Below are 20,432 nucleotides of genomic sequence, written 5' to 3'. Positions count from 1 at the left end.
GCTGTCTTTATTTTTCTCCAACCCTCTACTTAACTGTGTCCCACAGGGGCTTTCAAGAGTATGATCACAGTATCACAGTATGCTAGAGATTGGAAGGGACCTCAAAAGATCATCTCGTCCAATCCCCCTGCCAGAGCAGGAACACCTAGATAATGTTACACAGGAATGTGTCCAGGCGGGTTTTGAATGTCTCCAGGGAAGGAGACTCCACAACCTCCCTGGGCAGCCTGTTCCAGTGTTCCGTCACCCTCACTGAGAAGAAGTTTCTTCTCAAGTTTAAGTGGAACCTCTTGTGTTCCAGTTTGTACCCATTACCCCTTGTCCTATCATTGTTTGCCACTGAGTAGAGCCTGGCTCCATCCTCGTGACACTCCCCCTTTATATATTTATAGACACTAATAAGGTCACCCCTCAGTCTCCTCTTCTCTAAACTATAGAGACCCAGCTCCCTCAGTCTTTCCTCATAAGGGAGATGCTCCACTCCCTTAATCATCTTAGTTGCCCTGCGCTGGACTCTCTCCAGCAGCTCCCTGTCCTTCTTGAACTGAGGGGCCCAGAACTGGACACAATATTCCAGATGCGGTCTCACCAGGGCAGAGTAGAGGGGAAGGAGGACCTCTCTCGACCTACTAACTACCCCCCTTCTAATACACCCCAGGATGCCATTGGCCTTCTTGGCCACAAGGGCACAGTGTTGGCTCACGGTCATCCTGTCGTCCACTAGGACCCCCAGGTCCCTCTCCCCTACACTGCTCTCTAACAGGTCGTTCCCCAACCTATACTGGAACGTGGGGTTGTTCCTGCCCAGATGCAGGACTCTACACTTTCCCTTGTTATATTTCATCAAGTTACTCCCTGCCCAACTCTCCAGCCTGTCCAGGTCTCGCTGGATGGCAGCACAGCCTTCTGGCGTGTCAGCCACTCCTCCCAGCTTAGTGTCATCAGCAAACTTGCTGATAGTACACTCAATTCCCTCATCTAAATCATTGATGAATATATTAAATAATACCAGTCCCAGTACTGACCCTTGAGGCACTCCACTAGTTACAGGCCTCCAACTAGACTCAACCCCATAGACTACAACTCTCTGGCTTCTCTCCTTCAGCCAGTTCACAGTCCACCTCGTTACCTGATCATCCAGTCCACACTTCCTCAATTTAGCTGTGAGGATGCTGTGGGAGACTGTGTCAAATGCTTTGCTGAAGTCAAGGTAGACCACATCCTCCGCTCTGCCATCATCCATCCACCGTGTTATTTCCTCATAAAAGGCTAAGAGATTGGTCAAGCATGATTTCCCCTTGGTGAAGCCATGTTGACTGCCCCTCATAACCCTCTTATCCTTGATATGCCTTAAGATGGCACCAAGGATAAGGTGTTCCATCACTTTCCCAGGGATGGAGGTGAGGCTGACCGGTCTATAGTTACCCGGGTCCTCCTTCTTGCCCTTTTTGAAGACTGGAGTGACATTTGCTTTCCTCCAGTCCTCAGGCACCTCTCCCGTTTCCCAAGACTTGGTAAAGATGATGGAGAGTGGTCTAGCAATGACTTCCGCCAGTTCCCTCAGCACCCGCGGGTGCATCCCATCTGGACCCATGGATTTATGGACGTCCAGATTGCTCAACTGATCTCTAACCCATTCCTCATCGACTAAGGCAAACTGCTCCGTTGACCTGACTTCGTCTAAGGTCTCAGGGGTACAGGGCTCTTCAGGACTGCCTGCAGCAGAGCAGACAGAGACAAAGAAGGCATTCAGTAACTCTGCCATCTCTGTATCTTCTGTCACCAGGGCACCCATCCCGTTCATCAGCGGGCCTACATTGCCTCTGGTGTTAGTTTTGTCTGCCATGTATTTGAAAAAGCTCTTTTTGCTGTCCTTGACCCTTCTTGCCAGGTTTAATTCTAAGGAGGCCTTAGTCCTCCTAGCTGCCTTCCTACATCCTCTAGCAGCAGCCTTATATTCCTCCCAAGTGGCCAGCCCCTCCTTCCATGACCTGTAAACTCTCCTCTTCCACTTGAGCATACCCAGCAATTCCCTATTTAGCCACGCAGGTCTCCTGGCCCTCTTCCTTGACTTCCTACGTGTCGGGATGCTCCGATCTTGAGCTCGGAAAAAGCAATCCTTGAATGTCAACCAACTATCTTGGGCCCCTTTACCTTCAAAGGGCCTTGCCCATGGGATTTCCCCTAGCAATTGCTTGAAAAGGCCAAAGTTTGCCCTGCTAAAGTCCAGGGTTGCAATTCTACTTGCTATTCTCCTAGTCCAACCACACAAGATCCTGAATTCCACCATCTCGTGGTCGCTGCAACCAAGGCAGCCCTCAACCCTTACTGCTTCAACCAGACCTTCCTTGTTAGTGAGGATGAGATCCAGCAGCGCTCCTCTCCTGGTCGGCTCATCCACCATTTGCAGGAGGAAGTTATCATCCATACACTGGAGGAACCTCCTGGACTGTGGCTGGGTTGCCGAGTGGTCCTTCCAGCAAACATCAGGGAAGTTAAAATCCCCCATGACGACCACGGCCTGTAACTGTGAGGCCGCTCTCAGCTGCCTGTAGAAGCCCTCGTCAACTTCCTCACCGTGATCTGGTGGTCTGTAACAGACACCCACAACAGTATCGCCCCTGCCAGCCTGCCCCTTATGGTTTGATTCCTATGATTATAACTGCTACCTTAAGGATTGGTATGAGACTCACACTCTCTTTTTCATTCTCTCCTGAGTCATGTTCCTTCCTTGAAAGTTGCCAATATGAATTAAATTAGAAAATTACATCAATCAATGCTATTGTAATGTGACTCCTTCTATTCCTAGTGCATTATAGCGATAAATATACACTTTAGCAACAAATACACTACTTAGCAACTGGTAGGTGGTGAAATAGAGACTAGATTTATCTAGAGACAAGGTATTCCAAACAACTAAGATACCTCTCTTTTTCAATGGGTTTCATTCTTCCCATCACAGGCTCTTTATACATCAGCACAGTCAAAAATAGTCTATTTTGCACTCTTCACGGACACATATGCTGAGGTGATAGGATGAAATGCACAAAAATGAAATTGGTCTGAGAATACTTTCTTGAACTGGAGAACTAGAACCAATGTCTAACATTATTCACCATATTGGAAAGGTCTTGTTCTGATTATCATGCAATTTAAAATATTTTTTTTGTAGTAGTAGTAGTAGTGGCCTGGAACTAAAAAAACCCAACCAAACAAAAGGTTTTCTTCATATCTCAAAGTTTTCATCACATCTTAAGCATGCTTTCAAGAATTAAGAATTAATTCCTAAATGGAGGAGGATATCACAAACCTTAGTGTTAAGTGCAACCTGTGATTCTTCTCCTGAAGAAGTTCTTTTACAGTGAACATCCCAGAACCCAACAAATACATCTGAAAGAAGATGAGTACCAGAATTTTATTTTACAATGAATAAAGACTTTGTCCACAGCACTGAAGCCCAAAATACAAATATTATGCACAAAAGTCTGAGAACAAAAATATAATTACATATGCCCATACATAACTAATTAAAACTTTAAAATGTAATAAATGTGGTAATCTATTAAAAATCCTTTTTCTACTGGAGGACAGTAAGCATTTTTCTTTCCCTAGGATTTGAGAGGAGTTACTTCAATATATACGTTTAGGCCAAGCAATACAGGAATGCTGAAAGCAATGACTGAACGGGGCTCAGACTGACTAGGTCTACATTCACAGTCCTTCTCTGACCCAGACCTGTCTCCTCCTGAAAAACTTACCTCTTCTTTTTTCCCTAGAAAGCACTGTACAGAGAGGGATAGCTCTCCTGCCCTTATGGAAGCCTACATGGGGCCTGGAATTGTATTTTTGGCAACAATCTGAAAATAAATGGCTGAGTTGCACCCAGATACATGTAGTTACATGGGAGGGCTGGCACTTAAACTTTTCTCAGTAAGGAAACAAATCTTACCCCTGAACAAAATCACTAAGGTATCAGGCTAGGGCAATTTCTAGAATTCAGTAGCTCTATTCAGAAGGACTGTTTCATCATGGGCCAACGACCCCAGGTTAGAGGCCTCAGTTAGGGGTGCTGGATCCCACTCATTATCTAGTTCAGTAAAGAGGTCCACAACATAAGAGAAAAAGTGACAGGACCTCTTAATTTATATCAGTGTTCCCCAAACTTGCTGCAGACAAGCCTTATTTGAGAATACTGGCAATGCTCCCCACTCTGCTGCAGCATTTGTCCCTCCTTTCCCTACACATCTTGCTTTCTCCAGGATCAGTGCTGCTACACCATTTTGCTTTCTTCCACAAACTCTACTAGTTTTATCTCCTTGCCTCTCATTTCCTTGCTTAACACTGACACAGCAAGCAATGAAATAAAGAAAACTTACTGTTCCCTGAGATCTATCTTTGACGTCATACACGGAGAGTTTGATTTGTGTCATCTGATTGATAAGAGAGTCTTGGAAAAAGGCAATGCTGCTTAGAAAGATAGGATTACTTGTTCCCTGTAATCATAAAAAAAAGGTCAAAAATTAATGCAAGGTGGTATTTGTTAGGAAGAAATGCTTCCTGCATTAGCTTCACTTTTAAGTCTAATCCAGGAGGACCTCACCACTTACCTCAATAATTTCTGTCTGTGCATGCTTCGTCCAGAATGCCTGAGGAGGTGTTGTTACACTCACAGCTACAAAACTATTTGGTTTTCGATCTAGCGACGGAGTCAGGAGCTCACTGCAAGCTTTAAGTATGCAATAAATAAATAAATTTAGATACAGGCTCTTTTTCATATTGCTGTAAGACTCTACATTTGCAGAAAAGCTTATTATACACCCTGCGCAATAAACCCATGAAGGGCCTAATATTCTTTCTACCACCATACTGTAAATGCAGATGTCACTCACCTTTGTGCATACAAACATTAAACATGCAATCAGATCAGTTTGGCTCCAAGCTGTAGAGCTGTAATTTAAACTTGTTCTCTTCTAACACCTGCCTATCCGTGCCCCTGGCACAACTTATTAGAACAGCGTACAAACATAAGTTTTCCTCTGGGAATCTCCTGAGCATGGCTGTAGTTGATTTGAAGTCACGCTCCATTAAGCCCATTACCAAATGGCATTTTGCCATGGAGAACCAATAGAAGTGCTTAAACATTGATCAAGCAGCTCTACTATGTGAAAAGCTAGCCTGTAACTGTAAAAGGACAGCAATTTATTTCCTCTAAAATGTTATTGTGAGTTTAACTGCTGTGAAGGGGCTATGGTGAGTAGCAAATAACTACCAAAAATCTCGGGGAGAGACTCTAGACGATTATATTAAACTTCAGTGCCAAATTATATCTAGCTAGATACAGGTAACTACAATGTGGTCTGACTCTCCGACCACCAGCTAGGTACAGAAATTTAATTCTGAAATTTACCTGGGCAAGCAAAATATTTAAATGTACACTAACCACTCCACAGTTCTCAATATTTTAATTTATCTGAAAATATCCAAAGTACCTTACTCAGCTCTAATTCTTAAGATTCATAACATTATTACATCTGAGAAAATGTTCTCATTTTTCATTTCAAGCATATTGTTAAGAGCATAACCTTCCAAACATTAGTCCACTGTTAGGCCTAGATAACCATGCTGCACTTGAAAATGTGGACTGAATTCTCATGAAGCAAATATTTTTCACTTATTCTTCAAGTGAGGTGAGTTAATACACAATGTTCTTGTTCAAATTTAACCGTCTCAGAAATCAGGTCACTTCGGCATGTCAAATTATCCCTTGATAACAAAGGCCACAGGAAAATGGCTGACACAGGGAGATATCTTCTGAAGTGCTGATATACTGAGACTGAAGACAGCTTCACAGTACCTTCACATAAACAAACCAAACATTTAAAAATTACATTCATATAGCAAACAGTTTAAATTTTATAGGACAGATGTTTTAATTACAGACTTCCAAGAACTGCTGGCTGCTTATCAAAAGATACTGTTCAGGCAGCAAGAAAACTGTACCACATTTCCATAAAAATCAAAGTTTCAATCCTTACTATATGAAAAGCGCTTCAAAATCAACAACTACAAAACCACACACATACTCAATAGCATGTATCACCAAAATTAGCATAAAAATCACTAAGCCTACCTAAACTGAACTCTAAAATCGGCTCATCTGGATCCTGAATGTTTCCTGTAAATCAGAAAAATTAACACAAGATTAGCCAAACACTGCTGTCATGTGAAACCTTTCCTGAAGTTGCAGTCATGCAGAGAAAGAAATTCAATTTTATAGGAAAAAAGACTGTATTTTTAATTGAATGAGCCATGACTGGTATTTAAAATACTTATTAGCTAATCTCTGGTATTTAAAAATTATCTGAGAAACCTGAGATGATCTCATTTTATAAAACATGTTAAAATATGTAGAACTATTCATTTGGAATATGGGACTATAACATGCTGAAGGTCAGTAAAAAACAACAGGATTAAAGCCACTTACTGTCTGAGCCGCAATTTACTCCAAATTACTAAATCAGCTACATCTCCTCTGTGATCAGTAAATAGGGAAAAGTCTCTCTCACTAACCAATGAAGGCCTCTGGGGGTTACAAATCGTAATTTACTCACCATAAAAGGGAGAAAATTCTCAGCTCCCTCAACTCTCTTGAAAATTTTATACCATGTCAGACAAGGAGGTTACCAAGACTCTTCCTAGACCTTGGCATTCTTTCATTGTTTTGTCTTCCTGTTTCTTATTTTTGACTGATAAACATAACTGCACAAAATCTAGTTTAATTTCTTTTTTTCTCCCCTCTCAAATTTTAATGTTTTGTCTATTTTAAAAAAGGTAAGTTTAAGATTTTTTAATTTATTATAATTCCCTCCGGCTAACCAACTATATCTAAATCTTCAGGGATTAAAAGAAAAAACCCGAAGTTAGTACAGGGTAGAATTCTGAAAGGAGCAACAGAGCAATAGCTGACAAGAAGGTACATACCTGCCAGAGAAAGGCCTAGCATGTCAGAGGTGACATCAATGGTGGAGGCCCGTTGCACAGTGCGTGATTTTGCACCATGGCGGGGACTGTGTTCTCTTGCTGTCATTTTGTCATGAAGAACCCTTCTCTTCTTGCCACTTGGCTTTACTGATATTTGTCTTACAGAGTAGCAGAGTGCAGCAGGCCGTCTCCAATTGCTATTCCTCTAACATTACCACACTAAGCAATAAAGAGAGAAAAAACATGCCAAAATTTTAGGCCACTATCAGCTACTGGTTTTCTAACAGCAGCAAACCTAGGGCCATAAAATTGCCTCAGGTCATTGAAATAAAATGCTCAAGGCAGATTAAATGCACAGTAACTCAATTTGCATGAGCTGTACATCTGTAGCATTTTACTGCAAATTGTTGAAGACTGTACCACATACAAGAAAGGCTCTTCTGTCAGAGAATGGGGGTTGAGAGACTCGTTAACAGACCAGCTGCTCTTCTCCTTTGTCTAAGTTATTAAACCATCCTTAATGAAGTTTCCTGGTTTTCATAATCACCAGGGAACACAAGTAAATTCATCAGATGGGGCCTCTGTCTGCAGAGGTAGGACAAGGGATAAGGACAAAGGGACAATGGGTCAGCAGAATGCAGAATAAAAGGGCAGGAAATGTTGTTAGTTTCCACACACTGTGTTGTTCCAGGCTCTACTGCCATGTAGGGATGTTGAAAACTATAAATAAAACCTACTGGGTCAGAACAAGGCTGAAATTCTGGGATGGCGATGGAAAGTAAAAAGGGATGCCTGCTGATGTGGCACATGGCAGCGGCTGTGATTTTCCTTCACCCTAAACTTTACTGCTTTACAGACATCCATGACAGCTGCTCTTCCCTTCACAATTCCTATAAAGTGAAATGTTATGGTAGCAAAGAAACACAAAGCATATAACAAATTTTATTACATTGTTCTATGCAGTGCTTTTGGTTTGGCTGATAAATTTGAATCTTCCTTCTGACAGCCACACTAGCATTGCAGTTACGGAACTTTAGTATTCATTTCATACTATTATGACAAACTCCATTCATTTAGGAAGTGAGACTAGGAGTAAAATCTGATACACCTGAAAGGCAGTAATACAGTGACTAGTACCTTCACAGGAGCCCCTCATTTATTTTACAATATTTGAACCATGCTGCATAATGGGAGCGTATTTCTTTTCCTTTCAGGTTGATGGACCTAACAATGGGCAAGATACATTCTAATTAAATAAAGCACCTAGCTTTTACTTGTGTTTAAAATGGGTGTTTCAAAACTGAAGCCCTCCAAAGGAACACTCAAGCTGCCTAACTTAAGTCTCTGAATTTAACTAGTCAGCATCTCCCTCTGGAGGATTTGAAAAGAATCTTCCTCTCCCCACAGGAACTCAAGCATCTTCTTAACTAGCACTGGTTCACTGGACATCTGAAGTTCAGATGCAAATTAAGCACCTCTGACAACTGAACTAAACACAACCCTGGTCATCTACATGAGCTTAGGAATGAGATTTAAATGGCAAACTCATTGCAGGGAGGAAGGAATTTCAGCTGCATCCACTAGATAGGTCAGTCTGTTGCCAGTCAGAACAAATAATTTGCCTTGGTGATTCAACTCAGCTTTATACAGTACAATGTCGTAAGCCAATTCCAAATAGGAAAAGAGAGAACTCTTGAGTGGAAGAAGCAGAAATTGACAGCTCTGAACATTCCATCCCTAAAAGATTTGAAACTCAGTGACAGCATACAAAACAACACTCTGCTTACAGATATAATTAATGACAGACAAAAATTAAAGCAGGCAGTTTTCAAATTCATACATAATTACAGAACAGCTGAGCTTGGAAGGGATCTCTGGAGTTCATCTAATCCAAGTCCCCTGCTCAAAAGCAGCATCACCTAGAGCAAGTTGCTCAGGACTGTGTCCAGTTGATTTTAGACACTGGCTATAATGCCTCTGGCCAACCTGGTTGTTCCGAAGTTCAATCTCTCTCAAGTGGTTAAATGGCTAGTGAGCCACTGGTCTTTCACAAATAGTACTGAATGTCCTAAGATTTGGTCAAATAAAACTTCCCTCAAAATTATTTGCCAGTTTCCAAGTCTTTCCATTTTCCTAATTATTTTTCTTCTTTCAGCAGTTGGTTTTCCTTGTTTTTTTCTTTAGGTAATGTAGTGTTTCATGGTTTGCAAGCCCATTAAACCTAACCTAATAAAACAGAAGACTAATGAAACAGAATACCTACAGAAGGTGCTTTCAGAAATTTAGACAGGATGCTATAGCTCCTTCCCCCAAATCCTACAGATACCTTAATTAAAGAATAAAGAACTAACAGTTCACATAGGTACAGGTCAGAGAGCAGTTAGGTTAGAGTTCATACAGACACTAAAATATCTGCAGTTGCTGACAACCTTAAAAAGGGTAAATCCTTGAGAAGTTAACATAGGGTCAGGTATTTGCTTTGAAACTATTTTTATTTAAGTATTACTGAGCATAATAAATTTTCAAGGCTAAGTTCTCAACTATTCATTTAAATTGCAATACTAATTTATCGCCTGATGATAATTTTCAGCTTACACTGATCATACTCACAGAGGGCTCTTTTCCTCATGTGTGGAGGGAATTTGTGTATCATCACTTAAGTCCACATCTAAAATAATTAACAAAATAATCAGTATAAATAATAAATATTTTCATAGAGCATAAATCACAACAAACAGGCAGGTATCATTTTTAGATTAACTGTAAAGTTAACTTCTGATTAATAGCTCTCACGTTAATGTTTACTGAAAATGAAAAAACAAAAAGAGTATGATCCTCTGCTGAACCTCACTAATCATAGCAACAGCCAGTCAGAGCAAGAGCACAAAGAAATAAGGTTATGCTAAAAAGGTCTTCAGGTCAGCATTTGGTGAGTGAATAGAATAGCTGTAAGAAACGTATGTTAACATGCTTACTGAAAGGCTTGGTGCTATTAAGAAAAAGGAAAGTATATGATATCTTGAGTATGAGACTTGTTACTACGCTTGCTTTTCTACAGTTAGACGTACAAAATTTTGCTGCTTGGAAGAGTTATAACCACTGTCAGGAGAAAAGATCCTGTGTCAAACCACAGAAGTCCAAGAGATGAAGATGTAGGGCTTTCTCTCCATTGAGTGAAATTACTATGTGAGGTAGGCTTCTCTGAACAGCTACCAATAATCACACAGGAAAAGTGAATTATTTTTAAATCTGCTATGGGTTAACTGAAGGTTTGGAATTTCTAGTAGTACCATCTCATTCAAGTACTTATACATTAATAGGATACACCTTTTAAGACCTCCCATGTATGCCCTACTACAATAAAAGAGATGAGGAAGTCCAGTCTGAGCTTTTTAATTTAATCACCAGCCCTACCAATTACCCAAGACTACTTCAGAACATAGGTCTAAACTCTTATCACTTACAGAAAGGTCTTTTAATCTCACCTAAACTGCAGGAGGCAGGTATCTGATCTCAGCTCACTGCCCAGGGTCTCTAAATAGTCAATGGTGAGACATAGGCACTTCCAGAAAATGAGTCACTGTTTTCCAAGGTAGGTGGAATGAATCACCACAAGAAAGTACCTCTCCTCCTCTCTCTAACTATAGAAAGCATTTAGGTGACTAGGTTAGGCCTGATGCTGCAGCTGCGCAAACTGGATCCCTCACACAGTTGTGCCAGTTCAGGCAGGGGTGACTTCCCTCTGTTCACTGCATAGACTGACATGACCCAACCAATAGGTGCTCTGACCACTCTTTTGGATTACAACCATTTCAACAATTACAACTTTATAATAGGTGGAGGTAGGATTCCTACCAAAAGAAAGGTAGTATTAACATACCGGATAGCTCCCTTAGATGGTACCAAACACTGGTTCCAGTTCCACAGCCAGCAATCCCAAAGGCTGATGTAATTCATGTCCAAACAAACCCTATCCTGAAGATGGAATGATACATTGACACATAGACTTCGGCTTTGCCCTTACTAATACTGCAGACAGTGGATGTTGGCAATGTGTGCAACTTTGCACCTCATGAAGTTTTGCTGCAAGCCCAGGTTTCAACTGTGGCTTCAGATGAAGTATGAATAGCTGCTATTGACCCCCAATGGTCACTTTCATTGTGCAGAAAAGGCTTCTGAACATGACTCCCTTCTATTATGTAAATATTTATTGGGTGCTCTATTAGCACAAAAGCTAATAATCAGAAGAAAAAATCTTCATCAGATGCCACTTCTGGCCTGCTGCTTTCAGTCCTGGCGGTTTGCCATGCAAAGCAAATGTCACTGCTCAGCTGCATGGCCTCACATCCTACAGGCCTGAAAGTTTCAGATGTTTGGTCTCACTCTGACTGCTTAAAAAATCTCAAGCAAACACGATTATCATTGCAGCCCCAAAATAATCCCTTAATGATTAGGTTGTATATAAGTACCAGCTAATATTCTCCTTATCTCTGTTCTCTTTGGTCTGTTCCCTTCTTGGAAGAAACAAGTTTCCTACCAAACTACTCCTTGAAACAAACATGTCAAGTGAGATCAAACCTTTTTTCACGTCAACACCCACTTTTTTGACACTCATTTTACAACCGTAAGAAACAAGATTTTTCCAATTTACACATCAATAAGCAGGAGAAAGAGGCTACTCCAATTATAGACTAAATCAAAGTCTACTTTAAGACCTTCCTATCGCCACACTGCTCTGGGCTCATAGCATTTGATCCAGCAAAGAGGCATGCCAAAGCAGAAAATGCCACAGCAGCAGAATACTAAATGTTACTGATACATCTATATGAAGAGAGTAAGAGAACGGGAGAGTGTGGAAGCCTCTTTAATGCTTCTTTAAAAATGGGGATACAATCCTACTACAAGTTCACCATCACCTCCAAGACAGAGTGGAAAAAGTAGTTGTGAGATACTTACTGAACTGCAGTTAGTTTTACCACTCTCAGGACTCACTGGACTGTAAGGTTCACTCTCTGAACCTTACAAATTTTTACCTCCAACCACAGAAAACCTCGGTAGTGAAACAAGATTCGCCATGTTGGCTCAAGACCAATCTTCCAGCAATTCCAGCATTCCATCTCCAACAGCAATTTCAAAGAAAATGCAAGGAACTTTATTAAACATACTTCAGGGTCTGAAGTGAATGTCTGGATCAATCCTATCACTCATGGCTGAAGAGGCAGCTCAAGGGCAGAACATCAGCTCAAATGACTTAAGTTCCAGCGAAAGCCTGCTAAGACTGACACCAATTAAGAGCTTTCTTCTTTTTTTCACAGTGTCAGAAGCACTTCACTTTTCTATCTCATTTAATGAGAGACTGAATGTCCTGAATCTCACACAGATCACAACAGCAGCAAAGCTCAGAGCCATGAGCTTGACACTGCCCTGGTTTAACCCCAGCAGGCAACCAAGCCCCACGGAGCTGCTCACTCACTCCCCTCTGGTGGGATGGAAGAGAAAATCAGACAGGTAAAAGTGAGAAAACACGTGGCTTGTGATAAAAATCAGTTTAATACGTAAAGCAAAACAAGGAATTAATTCACCACTTCCCATCAGCAGGCAGGAGTTCAGCCACCTCCAGGAAAGCAGGTCTCTGTCATGCTTAACAGTTACTTGGAAAGCCAAATGCCATCATTCTGAATGTTCCCTGCTTCCTTCTTCTTCCCCCAGCTTTATGGGCTGAGCATGATGCCACATGGTGTGGGAAATACCTTTGGTCCTTGGGTCAGCTGTCCTGGCTGTCCCCTCCCAGCTCGTTGTGTACCAGCAGCCCACTTGCTGGTGGGGTGGTGTGAGGAGCAGAAAAGACCTTGACTCTATGTAACACTGCTCAGCAATAATGGAAACATCCCTGTGTCATCAGTGCTGGGTTCAGCCCTTAATTAACTCTATCCCGGTCAAAACCAGCACAAATAGCTTGAGTAAGATTCTTCCCTCCAACCAGACTCAAGGGGACAGCAACACAGGCTGTGTTTACTGCAGATCCATAGGCTGACAGCAAAGTTTCACTCCAGTCACTCCATGATCTAGGACATATCCCTTACCATGCCGTTTGGGAAGTCAAAAGCAAGTGGTGCCAGCATCTAATACAGATCTTTGCCTCCCACTGAAACTACTTCCCCTCCAAAAACATACTTGGACAGGTGCTAGTGTGTCAGCAAAGAGCCTGTATTTCCCCCTCTCAGTCTACTCCTTAAGTCTAAGTTCCCCTCACAAGCTGGCTTAATGTCTCCCTCTCCCAAGGACCATAATCTTGATTACAAAGGACAAAAAAATAAGTTTGCCCTAAAGAGCCTTCTTGCCACTCTCCGAAGCCCTCCTGCGTATCCTGAGCAAGTGGGTAACCACAGTAAGAACAGGGAAAAGTCTTCCACAAGAAAACGAAATAAGCTACCACAAGACACAATGAATGTATTTGTGCAGCATGGAAATATCCAAATGCAACCTTTCAGTGATATTTAGATAAAAGGTCATTTCAGCAACAGAAAGTAGCTTGCTTTCTCTTTGCTTTCCTGTCTACCCTCTCCCTTACAGAAAAACGTGTAAGTCACACACTTTTTTTTATCCTTTCCTGCTATGAACTTTAGCAAACTCAATTAATCTAAAAACCTAATTTTATCTCTTTAATACATTTGAGTACTTTTAATAGAAAACGGTAATCTAGGCCACTTAGTTCTTTGTGCAAATTAAGACTATTTGTCTATATTCACAACTGAAATAGAATTAGCATTCTTTACTTAATGAGACATTGTTTTAAATTCATTTGTCATCACAACACTTCTATTTCTCCTGTACTCCTCCTATGAGTGCAAAAATATGTACACCCACAGGTGGAAGTGAGCATTTGTAACACACATTTGCTGACTAAAAAGGATAATGCACAGCTCTGTTTCACTTTGTACAACAGCTTTCATCAAGTTGAGCACAACACAGTGCCATGAAAAATGAGAGCAGTTTGAAGTCCAACCCTCTCAGCCTCCTCTGTTGTTTTACCAACAGAAACTGAAACAGCTTACAAATGGTCTTTATCCTCGATTAATCTTTACCCTCTTCACAAGACACATGCTGGGTACATTGAGGTGAAGTTTCCTGTGCATGGGTTGACCTTCCTCGTGACCCGAGGTCCTTACACTGCCTATACAGACATGGAAAAGCCCATGAGGGCAGGGGACATATTTTCTGTTGAGGACTTTGGACTGGAAACACATTTCTGAATTTGATGGCCCTTTGAACACAGTCCTACAGCCTGCCTCTTGTCAAGCAGTCTTTCATCATAACCATGATGCTCACAGTGCAGAAAGAGCATTGCTCTAACCAGAAAAACAAAGAGCTTAACCCTATCTCTGAGCTCCTCTTGCTGCAGGAAGGGCTGGGGTAGAAGAACAAAGGTAGAAAAAAAAAACAAAACAAAATGACAAAAAAAAAACAAACAGTTTATGATCTGAAATGGAGATGACTCAGGCACACATACTACTGTTGGTTACAGACAGATGGCAGTAAAATATCCTGCAACATACAGGCAATGAGAGAGCGGGACCACAGAAGACACAGAGGGATAAAAGCACTGAATAGTTTCAGGTTCACTGTATCTGTAATCAGAAGTTTTGGTCAAGCTTGGATTACAACAAAAAGCCTAGGGAATTATTGGAATCACAGGCTACTGTCAGCACTGTCTTCTAAGTGTTTGATGGGATCATAATGCTCCAGAACCATTGTGCCTCACCTGTGCAACAGGACTGTGCTCCAGGGTCACAGTCTAAACATTTATTTACTTTCCTGACACTACACTTTCCCACACAGAAGGAATGCTCCATTGTGTAACAGGCACAATGGGAAAATCTCCCAAGCACTCTTCATTTTTATGTGGCACTGGTCTGGCTTGCTGTGATTCCCATGCTTACTGTTTAAAATGTTTATCTAAAATCCGTATTTTTAAAATACGGAACAGCATCCAAGGACGAGTGAGAAATGAGTGAATTCTTTCTCTAACATACATGTTTCCAACAAGACGTAACTGACTCAGAAAATGAAACTGTGTCAAGTATTTAGAAAATTTAAAATAAATATTACCATGATTTAGGCAGCACTACATTTTACACTATATATTACACTATAATATAAACTTGCTAAAAAAGATGCATATTTCTCCATCATTTTGTATTCCTGAACTGTGTTTTGTGTGTGTATTCCTGATTTATACATTTCTTTTCCTTACACAATACATGCCTAAGCTATGTCTAATGGCCGCAAAACCAGATGTCTTTTCAAATGAAATAATTTTTTGGTTCCAGATATCTGATCCCTTTGTGCTCTTTTCATTTAAAATGATCTGTGTGTTTACCCTGATCTTTCTAATCAATGGGAGAGGGGGTTGTTGCAGGCCAAGATGCTGACTGCAAGGCTCTTTCCTGGATTCCTTTCTGGAGTCATGTAAACAAGTGGTGGGATGCTGGCAGCATAAGAATCCAGCACCACACAGGGCAACAATAGTCTATGCTTCCTACTGCTCCCATTTCAATGCCTTGGTGGGACAACTGTCCCAGTGAAAGGAATCCTTTTTCATGCCAGTCCTACCCTGTGAGTTAACAGTAACATCACCCTGTAAGATACAATGGGGGTATGTATGCGTGTGTGTGCTGCACCAGTGTCTTGCCAGTTTCTGAAAGTGTTTTCCTTGACAATCTTATTTAGACAGCATGCAGACCCCACTTTGCTGGCCCTGTCAAAGACCTCAAACCCATCCAGAAAACCCTGTCCAGATTCCTAGGATCTGGGCCAAAGACCCCCAACAGTTGGTTTGCTTTCTTGCCCAAGTTGTGAGGAGAAACTATGGAGTTTCACAAAAGGTTCTCCACCAGCAAGAAAAAGGGCAGATGTGAGCCAAGATGACAGCCAAAAGGGAGTAGGGCTACTGGGTTTGAGGAAGGATGAATTGCTAAGCTGCTTCTCAAGAAGTGGTAGGACTCAAGACTAAACAGAGCAAAAGACATTGCTCTTCACCTGCCAGCCATCAGCTATGCTTCAAGACAGACACTGAAAGAAGAAATAAAACTATTTCTGAGCGGGTCTTGAGCAAGATGCAGCCTTTATATACTCAAAAACATTTATACATTCAAAAATTCAGGAGCACAAGCACTGGGAAGGAGCAAGAGCAGACTCAGGGATGACTAAAGGGACTATGCTACCCTGTGTTTGCATTGCCCAATGCAGCAGATGCACTCTGGGTCGATGGATGCATGTCTGCTGTCCCAGTTCTTCCCTGCACCCAATACCCCCCTCCCACATGCACACACAAGTACATATACACCCCCTCTGTCCTTTACAAGACACTTACAGCAGCTGGATTCTGATCAAGGCCAACAAGAAAGGGAAGTAGGAAACCAAGTGTCAGTGTCTGAGATACACCAATTTGCCCAAGTGCTTCTGCTATAGGCAAGGAACTGCTGCAGACACCTCTCTTTCAGAAAAGGAAGCCACAATTTCATTTCCCAACAAAGCCAGAAAACATTAAAAAGTAATTTTTCACAGTGTCACCATCTGTCCATTGAAGGTCACAAGGAAGACCAGGACTGATGCTCTTCAGAAAAGACAGGTTAAGAGTTCAGAGAAACCAACAAGGAATAAACTTAATTGTGAGGGAAGGTACATTTCACCACACTTGTAAAAAGCAAAGTCCACATGAAGTATAAACTGAACTGTTGATAATAGGGCCTGACAATCACAGAATCATAGAATGGTTAGGGCTGGAAAGGACCTAATTCCAACCCCCCCTGCCATGGGCAGGGACACCTCACTCTAGACCATGTCGCCCAAGACTGTACAACCTGGCCTTGAACACTGCCAGGGATGGCGCATTTACCACTTCTTTGGGCAACCTGTTGCAGTGCCTCAGAACCCTCACAGTGAAGAACTTCCTTATATGTATCCTGAACATCCGCTGTTTAAGTTTAAACCCATTACCCCTTGTCCTACCACTACAGCATCATTTACCAAATGGATTCTTAACTTGTAGCAGAGCTACCAAAACACAGCATGCAAGAAAGATTACAGTATTGACAGACATGGGTTATTTGAAAACATACCGGAAAATACATTGAAACTTGTCATATTTGAATGTGGAATTTAAAAGACCTAAATCAGTGGCACAAAACTGGAATAAATAAAGTACATGACCTACAAAAAATAGATCATAAGTGTCTCACGTGTCTTTGAAGTGACCTCATAAGAGGAAATAAGGCCAAATATTGCTGAACTTTTTCTACAGATTTGATTATAAATCATTCTCCAATGCACAATTGGCAGCTTTCTATTAGAGTATCATATTTCAACAACTGTCCTCTACTTGTGAAAATTCTCATGAAGCTCCCCAGCTTTGACCCTCAACCTCACTGAAATACTATATTCTTTGTTGAGGTGTGACTGAAGAAAGAAGCTATTACAAAATAAATGCCTTGCCGTAGATATTATGATCCTAGCTCTAAGACATAAAAGACAAAGATAAAATAACTTTGGAAAGAGTAACTAAAGGTATTTCTACTACTCTGATTGGTTTAATGTGTAAAATGAGATGATAAATGAACATCTGTGGACAAAAAGAAATACTGTGGGTACTTACTTAGAAAGTTCATTAGTCCTTAGTTTAACATATTACAGGTTAAAGGGGCCTGTTCAGACAGAAAAGGTAGCAATTATTTGTGTAGCTGTGGTGTGCAACATTTCATTCCATTATAACAACTTGTTTTCTTTCACTCTTATCTGCTAACAGACCAAATGTAACAGACATTTCAGTCCAAAATCCAGAGAAAAATGAAGATTCCTATAGGGCATGGCCATGGATTTCTGGAGCCCAGGGCTTTTAAAAAGTTTTCAAATACCTGCAACTACAATCTACTGGTTTGTTTGTACTGCACTAATAGTGATCAGTCTTTAGAACTGACATAGTTTAGTGGGCTTCAAAAGTTTATTTCTAAAAATAACAACTGCTGCAGGGATGGTAGCAACAATCACAAAAAGATACAAATGCTATGCAAGGCCAAAGGGCATATATTAGTGCTGAGTTCTTTGCAGCACTCAGGGCACAAAACTATGAGCTTAAATGTCAGTGTTTTGTCAATTCTCCAAGCACTAGCATGCTTCATAAAACTGGTGTATTACTACAGGCCAAGTTTATCTGAATCTCACTTTTTTTAAGAGCAAATTTTGCATGGATATAGAAAAGGTTGAAAATGTGAAGGATGCATCCCAAATTACTTTCTGTTCTTGAAGTTCATGACTAACTCACTCTCATGACTGATATATTTGACTCTCAATTTTTGCATGCTGAAGGCAAGCAACAGTGATGCCAACTTCTCCCATTAACTCCTGGTGCCTCCCACCACCCCTTATCAGAAATTCATAAGTATGCTGCCTACCTCAGTAGTCAAACCTCCAAAGCAAGGCAGCAGAGATTATATTTCTGCCCACAACTACCCATCTTGCTCTTCCAGCCCAGATGAGAAAGTGTACCTTCTTTTCAGGCACACAAGTTTATAGTCCACCATCTCATCAATGCCACTTTCAGCAACAGGTTAAACTAAGATACTGAACTGCATCTCAGTGTGGGCACACATTTCTACATCCACTGCCTTCTAGCAAAACGGAGGGATCAAAACCTAAAGATGAAGACTGGGTTGGAGCAAAAATGTTACTCAAGCCTAGAGTCCTCTATGACAACAGGCAGAGCTAGTCTGAGAAAAAGAGTATAATGAGCAGTACTGGTATTTTGTGAGGCATCTCCAGGTTTTGTACTCCTAGATTCAGCTCACAAGCAACTAGGAACCTTCTGAGCTGGGCATACACACCCAGACCTCTATATTTAACGGACGGTGGTAAGATGACAGCTAAAGTGTTACCAGAATTCATCATGGGCCCTTGCTTCACTGGTACCCTATAGTTCTGTAATACCATATTGCCAACACTAGTGACTACTGGCCATAAGCCTTGTAGTGGAGTTTGCAAACCCTGAGGACTTAGGCTTTTCAGGCTTGCTTTGCCTGAACTTTTCTCTATCTGCCTGTAACTTTGTTTTAGCCTGCAATTAAACTTGATTTAGTTGTAACAATTTTTCTAACTGCCCAGATGTCTGTGGCTAAATGGTTTTTACTTTTGTTTATCTCTGTATGGAACCATCCATCATTTTACAACTCTAACACAATAATGCAGTGTAAAAAATACAGGCCTGGTATGATAGCAGAGACCTTAAGAACTGGAGACACAGAATAGAGAGGAATACAAGCATAGGCTAAAGGAAGATCACGTACAGAGTTGACAGAGACAGCTCACCCATAGTTAACTAAAGAATTGAAGACTTGAGGTGGACAAAACTTAATTTAGGGATAATAACAGAACAAATAAATAGTATCTAATATGTATGTAAGGTACCACATTTAGTAAATTTGGATGTAACATTGAGCTGCAAACCAATGAAGAAAGAGCCAAGTTTAAAATGTTAGCAAGCATGTAAATGATCCCAAGTGAGTCCTAGAGTTAAGAAGAAGAAACTATCAACATAGAATCATAGAGTAGTTTGAGTTGGAAAGGACCTTCAAAGCTCATCTAGTCCAAACCGCCCTTGCATGAGTAGAGACACCTTCCACTAGACCAGGCTGCTCAAAGCCCCGTCCAACCTGGCCTTGAACAATGCCAGGGATGGGGCAGCCACAACTTCTCTCGGCAACCTGTGTCAGTGCCTCACCACTCTGACAGTAAAGAATTTCCTCCTAATACCTAATCTAAAGCTACCCTCTTTCACTGTAGTCATTCCGCCTTGTCCTATCACTGTATGTCCTTGTAAAAAGGAACTTCATATACCTCCTATCAGCATCTAAGGTCCTTTAGATACTGACAATTGCTAAAACACCTTCACATCCCCACCACCAGCATGAAATCACCTCAGGACCTAAAGGAGCTGGGGAAGAGTGTGCATTACAGCACGATAAAGAGGTAGACACTTTGTGTGTTCAACGATTTTAACTGTATTGTTATCTACTGAGACCTCCCCCTGTACAGGAGCATTCTTTCTTTTCCTGTAATTATTAGATTTCAATGAGCAATGACTCCTGGATTAAACGGTAAATACTTTAATTATAATAACAACAACTTCTTGCCTTTAGATATAAATTGTGTTTCATATTTGCACATAAAAATATTTTGGGTGTAACAGCAGAGATGTGGAATTTAGCGTCATTCTCCACTGCTTACATGTACCAGGCAGATGCTGTTGTCATCCAGTGTTTTAGGAGATAAATTTTCGAACAGTGGGGAGCACTAATTTTAGTGTTTCCAGCTTTTTCAGGTCATGCAGAAGTTATTAGACATTTAGACAATTTTTATAGACTAAAGACACAAGAACAAGAGCTAGACATAACATTGTC

The 20,432-nt window shown here is 41.1% G+C and overlaps 1 protein-coding gene across 15 annotated transcripts in view; it reads right to left on the bottom strand.

Moving 5' to 3' along the window:
- The window catches only part of INPP4A (inositol polyphosphate-4-phosphatase type I A), a 103,225-nt gene that overhangs the window by 40,937 nt on the left and 41,856 nt on the right, over positions 1-20,432 (bottom strand). For all 15 annotated transcript variants that reach the window (XM_061459710.1, XM_061459709.1, XM_061459712.1 and 12 more), the window contains exons 3-8: positions 9,592-9,649; positions 6,982-7,200; positions 6,131-6,175; positions 4,608-4,726; positions 4,377-4,493; positions 3,311-3,390 (exon numbers count right to left, since the gene is read on the bottom strand). In XM_061459710.1, coding sequence (XP_061315694.1) covers positions 3,311-3,390; positions 4,377-4,493; positions 4,608-4,726; positions 6,131-6,175; positions 6,982-7,087 — 467 coding nt within the window. In that variant the 5' untranslated portion in view covers positions 7,088-7,200; positions 9,592-9,649. The remainder of the gene's footprint in view (positions 1-3,310; positions 3,391-4,376; positions 4,494-4,607; positions 4,727-6,130; positions 6,176-6,981; positions 7,201-9,591; positions 9,650-20,432) is intronic.

This window comes from Pezoporus flaviventris, unplaced genomic scaffold (genome assembly GCF_033815535.1).
Source record: "Pezoporus flaviventris isolate CSIRO_AGI_PZ_B2104156 unplaced genomic scaffold, CSIRO_AGI_Pfla_v1 ptg000030l, whole genome shotgun sequence".
NCBI classification, from domain to species: domain Eukaryota; kingdom Metazoa; phylum Chordata; class Aves; order Psittaciformes; family Psittacidae; genus Pezoporus; species Pezoporus flaviventris.
The sequence above is the reverse complement of the archived record's forward strand: the minus strand, read 5'-3'. Positions and strand labels throughout refer to the sequence as shown.